Genomic DNA, 14,391 nt, shown 5'->3' on the forward strand with positions numbered 1-14,391 from the left:
TGCAAAAGTCACATCAGTTAACAAAGTGTTTACACAACCTAACTAATTGGGAACAGCAGTCAGGGAGAAATAATTCAAGCCTGATAAATACTCTGAAGTTTTCAGTCTTTCTAATCACTATTTTGGTCACAAGCAAAATGTCATTCAGATCATTAAATTCTTGAGTGTTAATGTGTTGCATGGGTAAAATTAGCAAGTCCAAGTTAAGCCTGGAAAAAAATTATAAGAAATAAAAATCTATAGGCATTTAGATTCCCACCATTTTCTATCCAATTGCATGATGGCTATATCTTTCCTGATTACAACATGGGGTCAAATGACCGGCTGGGCCACCAATATTAGCAGTATTATTACTATTAGTAAGCTGTGGCCTGTGTCAGGGCAACGCAAGCAAACTAATGTTAAATGAATGGACTCCTTTCTCACAGTTCATAGCTACTTAGAAACAGAACTTCTTAGCACAGGAGGAGGCCATTTGGCTACACTGAATTTAGACCTATCGCAGTGGTTGATCTTGCTCAATAACATTGTCCTACAAAATAATCCCATTTTCCTGATCTGTCCCCATAAACTTTTATATTTCTCTGAAAGTAATTATCCAGCACCTTTTTGAATTATGTAATTAATTTATCAGTTCTCATTTTTAAAAACAATTTATACATACTTTAAATGATGCAGCTTACTGTTATGGCATAACAAAGATATAAATGAGATCAGTCTAATTCATGGGCGTTTAAATTTCAAAGTGCCTAGCAATGTCAGTAAGATCAGGTCAGTAATATTGTTTAAGCAATATTTTTGGCAGATTGTTGCGGGTAATCTGGACATCAAATCAGTTTTTAGTGACATTAATTATGGCTCTATAATCTACAAGTTTAGGTCAAGACCTTTGAAAATAAAAGTAATTGTTGGAATACTTTCTGTAGCATCTTCCACCAGCTTTTCATTACATTTGTACTTTTCTATTTCTTTTTCATTAAGAATACATATTCACAACAGCATTGTACACTGGAACAGCCAATGTGGTAGAAACTTTGCTTGGAAATACTGCTGACTTCATTAGTGAGAAGTGGAGAGGTTGTGAGGGGACAGCTGAGAAACAGAAACATTATAGCTTGCAATTTTAAAGTTCTAGCTGGATAAAAAGCAGATTTTCTGATTGGCAGTGAATTATTAGCACTAGTTCAACTGTTGGTATGCTGACCTGCTGATCTTCCAGGTCAGCTTTGTTTACATAATGTAGGTGTGTTCCCAGCCCAACTTTGGCCTGACAATGGGAGCATACTGAGGGGAGTGGAGGCCCAAAATTGTGTGTAATTTACCCTTTAAGGGGTGATGGGTAAATTTAAATGGATAAGGCCACTTAAAGGTAAGTGGTCACATTTTGGGGCTAAATGTGTTGGTAGCCTTTACAAAGGATGATAATATTTTTCATGCATATTTCAGTCTTTGCAAAGGCTGTTCGGGTAACAAAAATGGCTGGCTAAAGCAAATAGCTAGAACAGTAAGAGTGAAGGCAGGAAACCAAATCTGTGGCCAGCATCTTCTGTTTACCAGCTAGCAACATAGAGTTGGTATTGAGGAAGGTTACTCTGTTTGCCACTCCAGGGCACCCTCCTCAAAGAAGTGCATATCTGAAAGGATGATGGTACAATAATATAGCAGTTATGTTATTCACCTAGAGTAAGAAAAAGTCATCAGGCCCATATGTGCTTGTCCCATTCTTTTCTGGACTCATCCCCATGTACCTACCTTTGCTCCCCCCACCCAACCTCCACCTGGGAGAGGCAAAAATACAGCGACCTGTAGCCAATTTAGGAAACCTGTCAAAAAATACTCTCCAACCCCTCAAAGGCAATTGATTGAACAAGCCCCAAGAGGCTCCAAACCCGATGGAATAATCCATCTTACCTTCCTTCTGCTGTGATCATATTGGCCTGGAATTTGCGGTCGGGATGACGGCAAATTGGCAGCGTCTGCCGTCATTCCTTTGAAACTGACCGCAACTTCGGGATTTGGCGCATTCACAGGCTGAAATCCCGAAGGCGAAGTCTATCAATGACAGCTCCGAAACTGGCTGCAGTGTCCCGTCCCCCCAACGAAGTCGGCAATCAATGAAATCTCGTAAATCATTGAAACTGATGAAAACTTCGGCTCTTCCGCAGTAATTTCGCGGTTAAATTCCCCACTTAAAGTTAGACCAAAGGGATTAGGTGCAACTGGGGTTTTAACAGCGTATTGACTGCTAAACAAATATTAATGGCTGGGAAAACTAATTTTAGTTTTGTCCAATGTGAAATTAATCCATTTTAATAAAAACTTAAATTTTTAAGAAACTTTAGAATTTTTTTTTTTTTTTTTTTAAAGTTTGTCCATCTTTATTTCAGGTTTGCCTTTTCCCCATGTGAGAGCCCCAATCTTTCTTTCGCTCTCGCTAACTGTTTTAAAATGTTAGAATTCAAGAGCTTAGTCACTTCATTGTTTGCCGTCTGTGAGAATTCTGCCTTTTGATTGGCTGCTTAGACAATCTTAATGTCACAGTTCGAACACGGGAAACCCCACTACAGTTGGTTGAATTGAATTGAAGCTATCTGCGAAATCTAACTCCATTAATCAAGTAAGCTCTGAAAAAAAGTAAAAGTTTTGAACATCTAACCTCACTTCCTGCATGCCCAGTTTAAATAAGTGGCCCCTTGTTCCATCTGACTTTCCACAACCTATCTACAGTATTTGCATATTTTGATGCCCTTAATTTTAACTACCCGAAACAGATCCCTTCTAACCCTACAACTCTCCAGCGATTCCAAACTCAAGGCATGAAGCATATCTTTCATAGCTCAATGCACATAGGTCGATGTTATATTACTGGACTTGTAAGTCAGAGGTTGAGAGTTCAAATTCTGCCAAAGGCAAGTAGTGAAATCAAATTCAATATATTGGGTAAATAATTGAGCAGCGTCAGAAAAAATGACAATGAAAGTTTCTGGATTGTTGTAGAAACCCAACTGGTTTACTAATATTCTTCAGGAAAGGAAAACTTTCATCCCGATGCTGGCAAGTTTGGCCTACACAGGGCCGTTGCTCAGATTCCTCTTCTTCTGAAGAAGACAAGTTGAAGAAGATTCTCAATGGGAAATTCAATCTTCCAATATCATGAACATAGCAAAAAAATAGCCATGCCAGAATACTTTGTACAAAGCCTTCTGGCCAGCTAAGTGGAAACTAGAAAGAAACAAATATAAAAAACAAGGAAAAAGGTTCAAAATTAGCCTTAAAAAGTTGCCACAAATCTTACCAAATGGCTCTTTAAATCCACTTCTGCAACAGCACATCATAACAACCCTAGATGTCCATTTTACATGGGTGGGTAGATTACTGAGCTCTATACTGGCAAATAACTGGGAAATTCCTTGGATGCCTAAATTATGTAATTGGGGCCTAACCTTAATATAATTAACTGCAAATTGGCAGGCACTTCTGGCACCAGTACAAAATTTGACCTGAAAACTGGATGAGGTGCTAAATGGACAGAAATCTAGTCATGAATCTCCACCTTGTTTCTTTGATCAATAATCCCTACTTTACACCTGTTAATCAAATAAACAGATTGGAAAATCTACACTAAAGCCTCCTTTTCATAGTCTCTCTTCCATAAATAAGATTTCATATTTATTAACAAATTGCAGGGATGTGTGCTTAAAATGTGACCACCTGTTAAAAAGGCTGATGTGCAAGATAAATTGCTCCTAATTGCTATCCAGTGACCGCTATTGAAAACAAGCATCTGTATAGACACTAATAGGGTGAATTTCTGCAGTGGTTCTCCTACTCATCCACTGTAACTTCGCTGGAAGTGTCACAGAAACTCAGGAAAAGCAGTGTAAACACACTACGCCAAAGTTAGGGCGGACAAACGGGAGAACCCATCCAGTGGAAATTCACCCCCCAAATGTGGCTCAGCTGTGATGTCCACCATGGTCAAATAGCCTGTGAACACTCAATGCCCAGCCTTACACATGAAACATGGCCATTTGACAGGTGTTGCAGTTTAGAGTGATGAATTTGCAAGTGTAACCCATCATCACCCTGTAGATCAAAAATTATAGTCCATGCAAACTTTTTGACAAGCCTGGAGCTAAAAATAGATTTTTGGGAAATACAAAAAAAGTATAATTTTGCTTTGTACATTTGTTTTTAAGGAACCGCTCATTAAATTGCTAGATCGACTGATTTTAATTAAAAGAATACAATTCTTTCAAATACACATTACTTGTACATGAATACTTAAAAGTACCAATGAAAATGAAACAAAATTATGAAATTAAAATATCTTCAGTAAACATCAGACTAGCTACCATAATTCACGTTCATGTGTTTTCAATGAATCAAACAAGACCGACTTTTGTAAATCTCATTGATTCTATTGTCATAAGCAGATATACATTTTAACATAGCAGTAAAACATTTTTCTTCCAATATATTCACATACAAATAAACCCTAAATAAAATTTACAATGTTCAAGAACAATTATATTCCAGTTGCAACATTCGGCCCAGCAATACTTTAAGCAGCTCATGTTCTTTATCCCTTATATAGTGCATTGAGCAAAGGGATCTTCTGCATGGAAGGCCTGTAATAAAATTGCAACATAACTCTAAAATATCCTTATGCAATACATGACAAAAATCATTTTAAAATATGAAAAATGTTTTTAAACAATTGAGCCTTCATTCATATTGCAAATAATGTGCATCGAGTTAACTACCGTTGGTACATCAATGTTAGTCATTTATAATATAGGAACTGTGACAGTTGCAGAGAATTGCAATTTATTTTCCATTTTATTTATTGTACCTTAGTGAGTTGAACTTATTTACTATCCTGGTTGGAATATTAGTGAGGAGGATTATTTTAAAGTTGATAGAAATGCCATGTGCATTTTTCATTACTGTTATGAAACTATAAAATATACAGAGTATTTATAAAACATGCAGCTGACATTCCAAGGCTTCCATCTGTGTATGGTGCTGGTGTTTTGCTGAACTAATTGGAAATGGTTCAAACTGCTACCAACGATGCACATATATTTGACTGTTTTCGCAGAATGCAAGGATACAAATGAGAACAGAATGTGAATGTCAAGAGACTTTTCTTTGCTGCACCCAGACTTCAAATGGAATGCACTCAAGTTTGTGCTGAAATGTAAACAGTTAAAATAAAATACACATGAAATCAAAGATGGCTGTGTGTATCTAATGAGAGTAAAAATATTATTTAGTATCCAAATATATATTTAATGTTTGAAAGTATGTAAAGCAAAGACCTGGTTAAGTGTATTTAGTGTTTGTCAGTGAACTGCACTCAAGTCGATAATTGGTAAGTAGAGAGATATGTGTAAGAAGTTATAACTGCAGGGGTACCAGACTAACGCAAACAAGATCAACACATACTGACACAAGTTACATTATCAGTAAAAGTAAAAAAGGGAGGTCGGAAAGGAAACAAAAATTTAAACAGTACTGACTCAGGCCACTGGTCTAACATCAATAATAAAGTAAAATAATGGAAACTATTCTAAGGTGTTTGCTGGAGGGGTACCTGTGCAGCAATAACTGAAGAAACAGCCAACATGTAGTTAGAAGAGGAAGATTCAATCTGAAAAACCTCCTTGATTTCTTTGTGAATATTACATATAAATTAGATACTGGAGTTTTCTATGATACTGCTTGTTTATTTGGACTTTCAGAATATTTTTGACAATGTTTCCAGCGAAAGATTTATAATTACACTGCAAACCACACAAATCCAGGGTGGAACATGGATAAGAAGTTGGTTTAAAAAAAAGAGATTACTGATAAGAGACCGAGGCACCAAAATTTCAGGAGCTGAAAAGGGCCATCCAGCGGTGCTGGAATTTGGGGCAGAACCCGGTTACACTGGGATTGCCCCCAGTTTGCCCAGGCCTTTTAAATTCCGGTGGGGGATGGGAGGGGCATGGTCGGATTTTCCACCAACCGCTTTCCGACACCAAGCAGGCATGTTGGGGGGGTGGGGTGGGGTTGGGGTTCCCAGGCTTCCCTGGGAAATTCCATCCTTTATGGTCTTGAAACGACCCCCAACAGAACTCAAAGTCAGCCGAGAGCTGGCATGGGTCTCTTTGGCCTTCTGAAGACCACAAACTTTTAGCAGACTATGGTTATCAATTCAGAAGACCAAAAATATTTTTTTCTTCGACTCCATTGGTCCTCAGGGCACCTCAGGTTGAGTGGCTGTGGGCTGCTCCGTCTTACAAGGGTAGGGTAGATGGGGTATTGCTAATGCACTGATGCAGGTGCCGCAGCCCACCCAGGAAAGCAAATAGCCCATTCCTAGCATTTAGGATGGGATCTCCAGCCTGGGGTAGGATGGGTGGGAGTTCTGCTCTGTGAAACCTGCCCCAGTAGAGTGGACCTTTAGGAATTTCAAGGCCATAATGTCAGGTTGGGGAGGAAAGGAGTGTTCAGTGTTGTCATACAGGGTTATATCGTATTTCTAATGTGCATTAATGACCTGAGCCTCTAAACAAAATTAAAGCTGGTCAAATTTGATGGCAATGTTAACTTAACATAGAGGCTGCAGACAAAGATTTGCAGAAGGATTTAGATCAGTAAGCAACAGCCAAAGAAAGAAGAAATCAAATTTAATATTGACGAATATATAGTGCACATTGGCCAAATAAACGTGGCTAATAAGTGTACTACGTACAGATATAAATGGGGCTCCTCTCTCAGCCGTTGACATTTAAATGTTTAGAGCGTGCATGTGGCAACTTCCATACTCTGTAAACATTTAACATGAAAAGGTTTAGAAATGCCCTGGGGATCGAAATTGTAGTCCATGTGGTGTCTAATTCAAGCAGTGAGACTACTTCCTTCATGGGCTCTCACACTGTTTCTCTCTGGAGTTGAGTTAGGCCCAGATACTGGATTTATAGTGAAACTTTAGCATTGCAGCAAGGCAAAAGCTGCCATATAAATGGACTCTTAGAAAAAGACCTTGTAATGATAGTGCACTCATCACTTTCAATGATTAGACGAGGTGCAATTAAAAAAAAAGCTAATGGCCCAGAAATTCAGCTCTCCCCAGGTGAGTACGCACGGGGTACTCACCCGTAGGCCGAATGGAATTGCCGGTTTCCTGTATGCACTGCGCATGAAACCGGCACTTCCGATCCTCTGAACGAAGAGGTTCAGAGGTCGAACGCGCGTGCAGGGGAGGCTGCGCGCGCGCGCTTTGAACTTAGGTTTTTTTTTTTTAAAAACAGGTTGTCCCGGGAGGTTAAGCCTGCAGGATTTACACATTTAAAAAGCAGGTGTAAGGCCTGCTTTTTGCAAGGTAAGTGGTCAATTAATTAAAATTAAAACATTTTTTCCACATGTTTATTATTTTTAAATACTTTAAAGCAAGGTAAGTTTATTTTTAGCCCCGTTATAATATAAAATTATTTTTTTCAAAAATTTAAATTGTTTAAAATAGTTATTTAATGTAATTTATAGTTTATTATTTAAAAAGTGTGATTTAAAAAAAAATGTATTTGAAGGTTTACTGCTATTTTGGGCCCGTAGTATTTATAAGTTTTGACAGGTCTACCTGTCAATCTTATGAATGGGCTTTTCCCTCCTCCAATTGGCTGCCCATGGCTCACATGATCCCAGGGGACGCATCACACTAACTACGCCCCTGGGACACGCAAGCACAGCGCGCCGGCAGCTGGGCCAGGCCCCAGAGCGGAATTCCACGGGGCCCTACAGCTCAACTGCCGGCGCGCAAGGTAAGTGCAGGTCGGGGGCTTACACCCGCGGGAAGCCCCCGACCCGAATTTCTGGGCCAATATTATTTTAGGGCATATTGACAGAACAGTAGAGTACAGGTCTATAGGAATTATCCTAAGGTTTTGCAATGCACTGGTCTCAAACCATACTTAGAATATTGTAGTCAATTCTGGTCATGATGCCACAAAATGTATATATATGCAGTGGAGAGGATGCAAAGAACAACAACATGACTGATTCTCAAGAGTAAAAAGGGAAACGCTATAAGGGAAAACTTAATGGCCCGGAATTTGCGGTCAGCAGCGAAGCAAAGGCGTTTACCGCTGGTCACGAAGTAAGCTTCGCACAAAGATCTCGCAATCTCTGTGTTGAGAGTTTGGGTTTTCCAACGTATAATTCAAAACAACGGAGTCTAGTGGGGATCCCCTTGTGCGAGCTGCTGTGACGTCAACAAGCTGTCTAAGCAGCCAATCAAAACGGAGAATTCTCACAGACAGCGAACAAGGAAGTGGGTAAACGCTTAAAATTCTAACTTTTTAAAAATGTTAGAGAGAGCAAAACAAAGATTGGGGCTCTCACATGGGAGAAAGGCAAACCTGAAATAAAGATGAGCAAATTTCTTTAAAATTTTTATTTTTATTAAAATGGATAAATTTGACACTGCACAAAATTAAAATTAGTTTTTCAGGCCCATAACCTTTGTTTAGCAGTCAATATACTGTTAAAACCCCAGTTACACCTAATCCCTTTGGGTCTAACTTTTAATGGAGTATTTAACAGCATAATTACTGTGGAAGAGCCGAAGTTTTTGTCAGTTTCCCTGATTTGAGAGATTTCACTGATTGCCGGCTCTGTTGGGGTGGGGGGGGGGGTGCACAGCGCAGCCTGTGGAGGAGTAGTGAATGGCAGACCGCAACTTCAGGATTTCCGTATTAGGATGCGCATGCGCTCAATCCTGATGTTGTGGTCAGTTTCAAAGGCGGAATGACGGCGAACGCTGCCAGTTCACCATCATCGGGACAGCAAATCCAGGCCACTAATCCAAAATTCTGGAAACAAAATAGTTAAAGGAGAACCTCACCAAGGTATATAATGTGTTAAATAGTACAGATAAGGCAAGCCCAGAATATTACTTCAGGCTAGGAGAACATAAATTTAAATTGTTGCAAAGTAAATTTAATCAGATAAAAGTCTCACCCAAAGAGTGATGGATGTATGGAATAATCAGCCAGGCAGGGTAGTAGAGACAAAAACATTCAGGGCATTCAACAGGCAGTTGGATGCTGTTGTGTAGGGGAGTAAAGGTACAAGAGGGCTGTGCTTCAATGGGCCAAATTAATTTTCACATGCTTGACTCTTATTTTTTATTTTCTTAAGTATTTTTTAGTAGGATTCAGATCTCCACAACAATTTGCTACACAGCCCACTTGTTAAAAAAAAAAGTTACACTAAAAAGTTGCTTGTTTTTCCAGATCTCCAAAACTTTACCTTCTGTTATTTTAAGTGAACTTTCATTTAAAATACACAGATTTCTGTAAATGCTGAAATACATTTAAATGCACTGGTGTATAAATTTTGATTTTTGATAGTTGTGAAGTACATATCCGATGCAGTTACACCGTTATTTTAAACAAAGTGGTGAATATCCTTTCGTAACTCGATTCTGAAAATCATACTCGAATGTGTGGTCTAACCTCTTGGATCTCTGCAGCCGACAGTGGCTGCCTTGTGTTTCTCAGCATACGGTAATGCAGTCAGTCCGTGAAGCCTTTTACTGTGTTGCAGAGATGGTTGCTGTCAAAAAGAAGTTCCTGAGAAAGAATGGGCCTGTGTGAACGAAGCAGGATTGCCAAATGTACTAATATGGGGATGTGACGGGATCACTGAACTGCACACATTGAACTTCTAGGAGGGTTCACAGTTCTCACCACAGGCTCCTGGCTGTAATTCACAATATCTGCCTTCACTACGCGCTGTCATAAAAGAAAAAGTAGACATATTATAAATCATTCAGCAAATTCAGCATAAAATACAAGTCAAAATAGGTTTATTAGAGAGGGGATAAGTATGCTAATACAAGACCAGTAATACTTTCAATTACAAGTAAAATAATGTATCACTGTATAACTGAACACTGAGGCAATACAGTAGAATTAGCTTAATACTCCATAAAAATAGATATAAAAGCCTTAATAAACTGTCTCTTCCGATGTGTGAGTTAAGTTTCAATAAACAAAGGACTGGAGGGAATCTACTATAATATAGCAGCCACATGTTAGAGGTCTCTTTATTTTATTCAAGGTACTATATGAATGCGAGTTGCTATACAGGAAGGGAGTAACTATATATAAAATCATAATTACTTTAAATTTATTTGATATTTAAAATAATTCTGTACAAATGAAAAATCTGATACCTAATAGTAGAGAGCGCTATTTTTTAAATTCATTTTATTTAAGTTTTTTCCAAAAAAAACAGCTGGGGTCAAGTTTCTGCTGCAGTACCTGAATTATTGTATGACACACACTTTACTCCGGCAGTGTGCAGAACCCTGTGATAGACTCTCATCATGTGGGTAATTTACCAACTCGGCCCTGACAATGCGCTGCCAACAAAAAGATGCCAGGAAAGCAAAAGATCGATGGAGTCGAGAAACAAAAATGAAAGGAAATAATGAAGACGCAATTGAAATGCTTCACAATTGGAAATGAGAAACAACTAAATAGAACTTCAAATATAGCAATAAAACACTAATGCACAAATTTCTCGTTTGACATTATTTTAGCAGCAACAGTACCCCATTTATTTTAAATGGATTACCACCAATGTTAAAATAATGTCGATTAGAAAATTCAGGCTGAACTTTATGGTTATAATGAAGGAAATGTACAGGACAGGAGATGAATTAACCCAGAGAACACAGCTTTCCTTTGCAGAATATAGAACCAACTTAACCTGGGATCTACAAAAATAAAGTTGAATTGCAATACTTACTGTATAAAATATTTGTAAAGCACATATTTAAGTATTTGTTTAAAAAATTAAAGAAAGTTTTTAATACAGCTGTGCTATCTGGACTCAAAGGGTTAAACAAAACATTAATTATGCACATAAAATTTCAAACAGTGAACTCATTGTGAATAAATGCAATTCTTTAATATAACTATATTCTACTGGGCCAAGGAATAACAACATATCGACAACAAGCATCGATAACAAGCACATGAAGCCTATTTAAAAAAAATACTAGTGCTACTGCTGTACACTATAATCAGCTATGTTATTTGGAAGTAATCAGGCACTCCACAAAATAGCAGACTTAACAAGATGTAAAATGCTTTATTAAATGCAGCTGAATCACTGGCCAGAATCTTTACCTTGGAGTCGGGTTGTGTGCTTGCGGGCTGCATAGCGGGTCGGGAACCCGAGGATGTGAACAGTGCGTTCTGCAGTGCGAGTTTTACTTAATGGCCCCAATTAAAACAGTCATGTACGTTTCCCGGTACAATTAAATGGAGCAACCCTGATGATGTCATCGATGACTCGTTTTCAACGAGGATATTTAAAGCAGCCTTGTACACATTTAATTTGAGGGTTGATGTAGGAGTGCATACGTTGGTTTCTAGAGGTTTTAATAACGTGATAAAACTGGTAAACTGTGGGTCATGGAGACAAGGCAGAGGGCCACGCCAAGATTCAACAATGCCTTCCTGGAAGTTCTGGTGCAGGCAGTAAGAGCACGCAGGGTGGTCCTCTTCCCTGGCGATCAACGCAAACGACTACCCAAATACACAAAAAGGGCATGGCTGGAGATCGCAGAGGAGCTCAGTAGCATGGATGTGGTCAGTGGATCCAGTGCCGGAAACAATTCAATGATCTAATGAGGTCAGGAAAGACGAGTCCAATGCCACACTCACCTTCATCCTGATGTGCCTGTCACCACAACCCCATCACTCTGCCTTCCCAAGCCTACTCCTGCACATCATTCCTCATACCAACCTACCTTGCAGGTCCACCCATCCCTCTCTGTCTATGTACCTACTCTCATCCCCATCTGACTAACCACCACCGACCACTCATCCTAATGCAATATCACTTCACTCCCTCATTGTCACCCTCTACAGATATAGCCCATCCATTCCTTACACTCATTCCATCACTCTCACTCAAAGTTCTCTTCTTTCCCTCCTTACTGGAGAAGAGAGCCCACAACAATAGGGACAGGCAGCGAACTGGAGGTGGCCCTCCAGTCTTCAGTCAATTGACTCCAGCAGAGTAGGTCATGTGCTGATTTGAAATTTGTTTTTTGAAAAGTTTAAGTTTGACTCCACGCACCACTGCTTCATTGTCCAAGCACTCCTTTGGCTCTGAGCAGTAGTGGGTGGAAATTTTTTTCTAACTTGTCACTTTTTGCTCCATCCTAAACACGATCTAAGCAGTTAAGAGGCTTTATCCCAGTTTGAGACTTCTGCTGTGGGCTTCCCAACGTCGGGGAACCCCGTCAGGGTAGGTGAGGCGTGCTGTGGGTCTGTTGTAATGTTTGTGCATAGATGACAGCTGCAGAAGTGGTGTGAAGGATCCAATGGGACACTGGTAAGTATCAGAGGTAAGGGCCCAGAAATTCGGGTCAGGGGCTTCCCGCGGGTGCAAGCCCCCGATCTGCACTTATCTTGCGCGCCGGCCGTTGAGCTCTGGGCCCCCGTGGAATTCCGATCCGGGGCCTGGTCTAGCTGCCGGCGCATCCCAGGGGCGCAGTTAGTTCAATGCGCCCCCTGGGATCACGTGGGCCATGGGGAGCCAATCGGAGCAGGCAATGCTCCATTCATAAGTCTGACAGGAAGTGCTGTCAAGACTTATAAATACTACGGCCCCAAAATAGCACTAAATCTTCAAATAATTTTTTTTTTTTTTTAATCACATTTTTTAAATAAACTATAAATTACATGAAATAACTATTTTAAACAATAATTTAAATCTTTGAAAATTTTTTTTTAATTTTCCAACGGGGCTAAAAATAAACTTACCTTGCTTTAAAGCATTTAAAAATAATAAACCTGTGGAAAAAAGGTTTTTCACCACTTACCTTGTAAAAAGCAGGCCTTACGCCTGCTTTTTATATTTTTAACTTCTGCAGGCTTACCCTCGCGGGAAAACCTGTAAAAAAAAACGAAGTTTGATGCACACGCGCAGCCTCTCCCGCGCACGCGTTCGACCTCTGAACCTCTTCTTTCAGAGGAACGGAAGTGCCGGTTTCCCGCGCATGCGCAGTGCATGCAGGAAACCGGCACTTCCATTGGGCCTACGGGTGAGTACCCCGTGTGTACTCACCCGTGGAGACCCGAATTTCTGGGCCAAGATGTTGGGAAAGTCATTTTTAATGTGTTTAGATTTTTCTATAGGTGACAAGCTTTGATGTGTTTGTGTGGCCTCACCTCATTGGGAGAAGTGACAGATCGCTTCTGTAAGCTGCCATCTGTTTTATCCTAAGGAGAGAGTCATTGGAGCGCCTGGGTTCAAGGGCTCACCTTTGCATAGTGATTGTCAGTGTTTGACAGCACCTCAATGCTGTCAAACACTGACAAATCATGTCAAAAATAAATGGTACATGTCCCTTTAAGAAAACCAGCAGATGAAGTGTCATCAACTGACGTCATCTGACACCGGCTTTCCCTTAATTGGCCGGCAAGCCCGCAGGGCGAGCTTATCAATGCCAATCAGGGGAAAAGTGTGTCTGTGCGTCAGACGATGCTGGGGGCGGGACTAGAACCCGGAAGGCAGTAGTCCCGGCCCCAACTCGTCTCGGCAGGTAAATTCCAGCCCATAGAGTCATAGCAGCATGGAAGGAGGCCATTCGGCCCATCAAGTCCACGCCGGCTCACTGCAGAGCAATGCAGTCAGCCCCACTCTATCCCAGTAGCCCTGCAAGTTTATTTCCCTCAAGTGCCTACCTAGTCTCCCCTTGAAAACATTGTTTGTCTCCGTTTCCACCACTTCCATCGGCAGCGAGTTCCAGGTCCTCACCACTCGCTGTGTAAAAAGGTTTTTCCTCACGTCCCCCCTGTATCTCTTGCCCAAAACTTTAAATTTGTGTCCCCTAGTCCTTGTACCATCAACTAGTGGGTACAACCTTTCTCTGTCTAGCCTATCCAAACCCATCATAATCTTGTACACCTCTATCAAATCACCCCTCAACCTCCTTTGCTCTAATGAAAACAAATCCAGCTTCTCCAACCTGTCCTTGTAGCTAAGATCTCCCATCCCCGGAACCATTCTGGTAAATCTCCTTTGCACCCTCTCAAGGGCCTTCACATCCTTCCTAAAATGTGGTGAGCAGAACTGGACGCAATAATCCAGTTGTGGCCTAACCAGCGCTTTAAACAGGTTCAGCATAACTTCTCTGCTTTTGTACTCAACACCTCTATTTATGAAGCCCAAGAACCCATATGCTTTGCTAACCACTCTCTCAATATGTCCTGCCACCTTCAGGGACCTGTGCACATTAACTCCCAGGTCCCTCTGTCCCTGCGCACTCTTTAAAACTGTGCCAATAAGTGTATATTGCCTCTCTCTTCCTTCTGC

At 40.4% G+C, this 14,391-nt stretch overlaps 1 protein-coding gene across 4 annotated transcripts in view; it reads right to left on the minus strand.

Moving 5' to 3' along the window:
- Nucleotides 1–4,214: 4,214 nt before the first annotated feature.
- rab28 (RAB28, member RAS oncogene family) overlaps nt 4,215–14,391 on the minus strand; it is a 234,881-nt gene continuing 224,704 nt past the window's right edge. For 2 of the 4 annotated variants that reach the window (XM_085965848.1, XM_085965829.1), the window contains exons 7-8: nt 10,317–10,417; nt 9,679–9,785 (exon numbers count right to left, since the gene is read on the minus strand). In XM_085965848.1, the coding sequence (XP_085821974.1) occupies nt 10,322–10,417 (96 nt within the window). In that variant the 3' untranslated portion in view covers nt 9,679–9,785; nt 10,317–10,321. Of the gene's footprint in view, nt 4,632–8,428; nt 9,786–10,316; nt 10,418–14,391 lie in introns of those variants that run through there. The other 2 variants (XR_015073382.1, XM_085965838.1) reach the window with 2 other exon arrangements.

This window comes from Somniosus microcephalus, chromosome 2 (assembly GCF_052327205.1).
Source record: "Somniosus microcephalus isolate GS21.2 chromosome 2, FLI_Smic_1.0, whole genome shotgun sequence".
Classification (NCBI taxonomy): domain Eukaryota; kingdom Metazoa; phylum Chordata; class Chondrichthyes; order Squaliformes; family Somniosidae; genus Somniosus; species Somniosus microcephalus.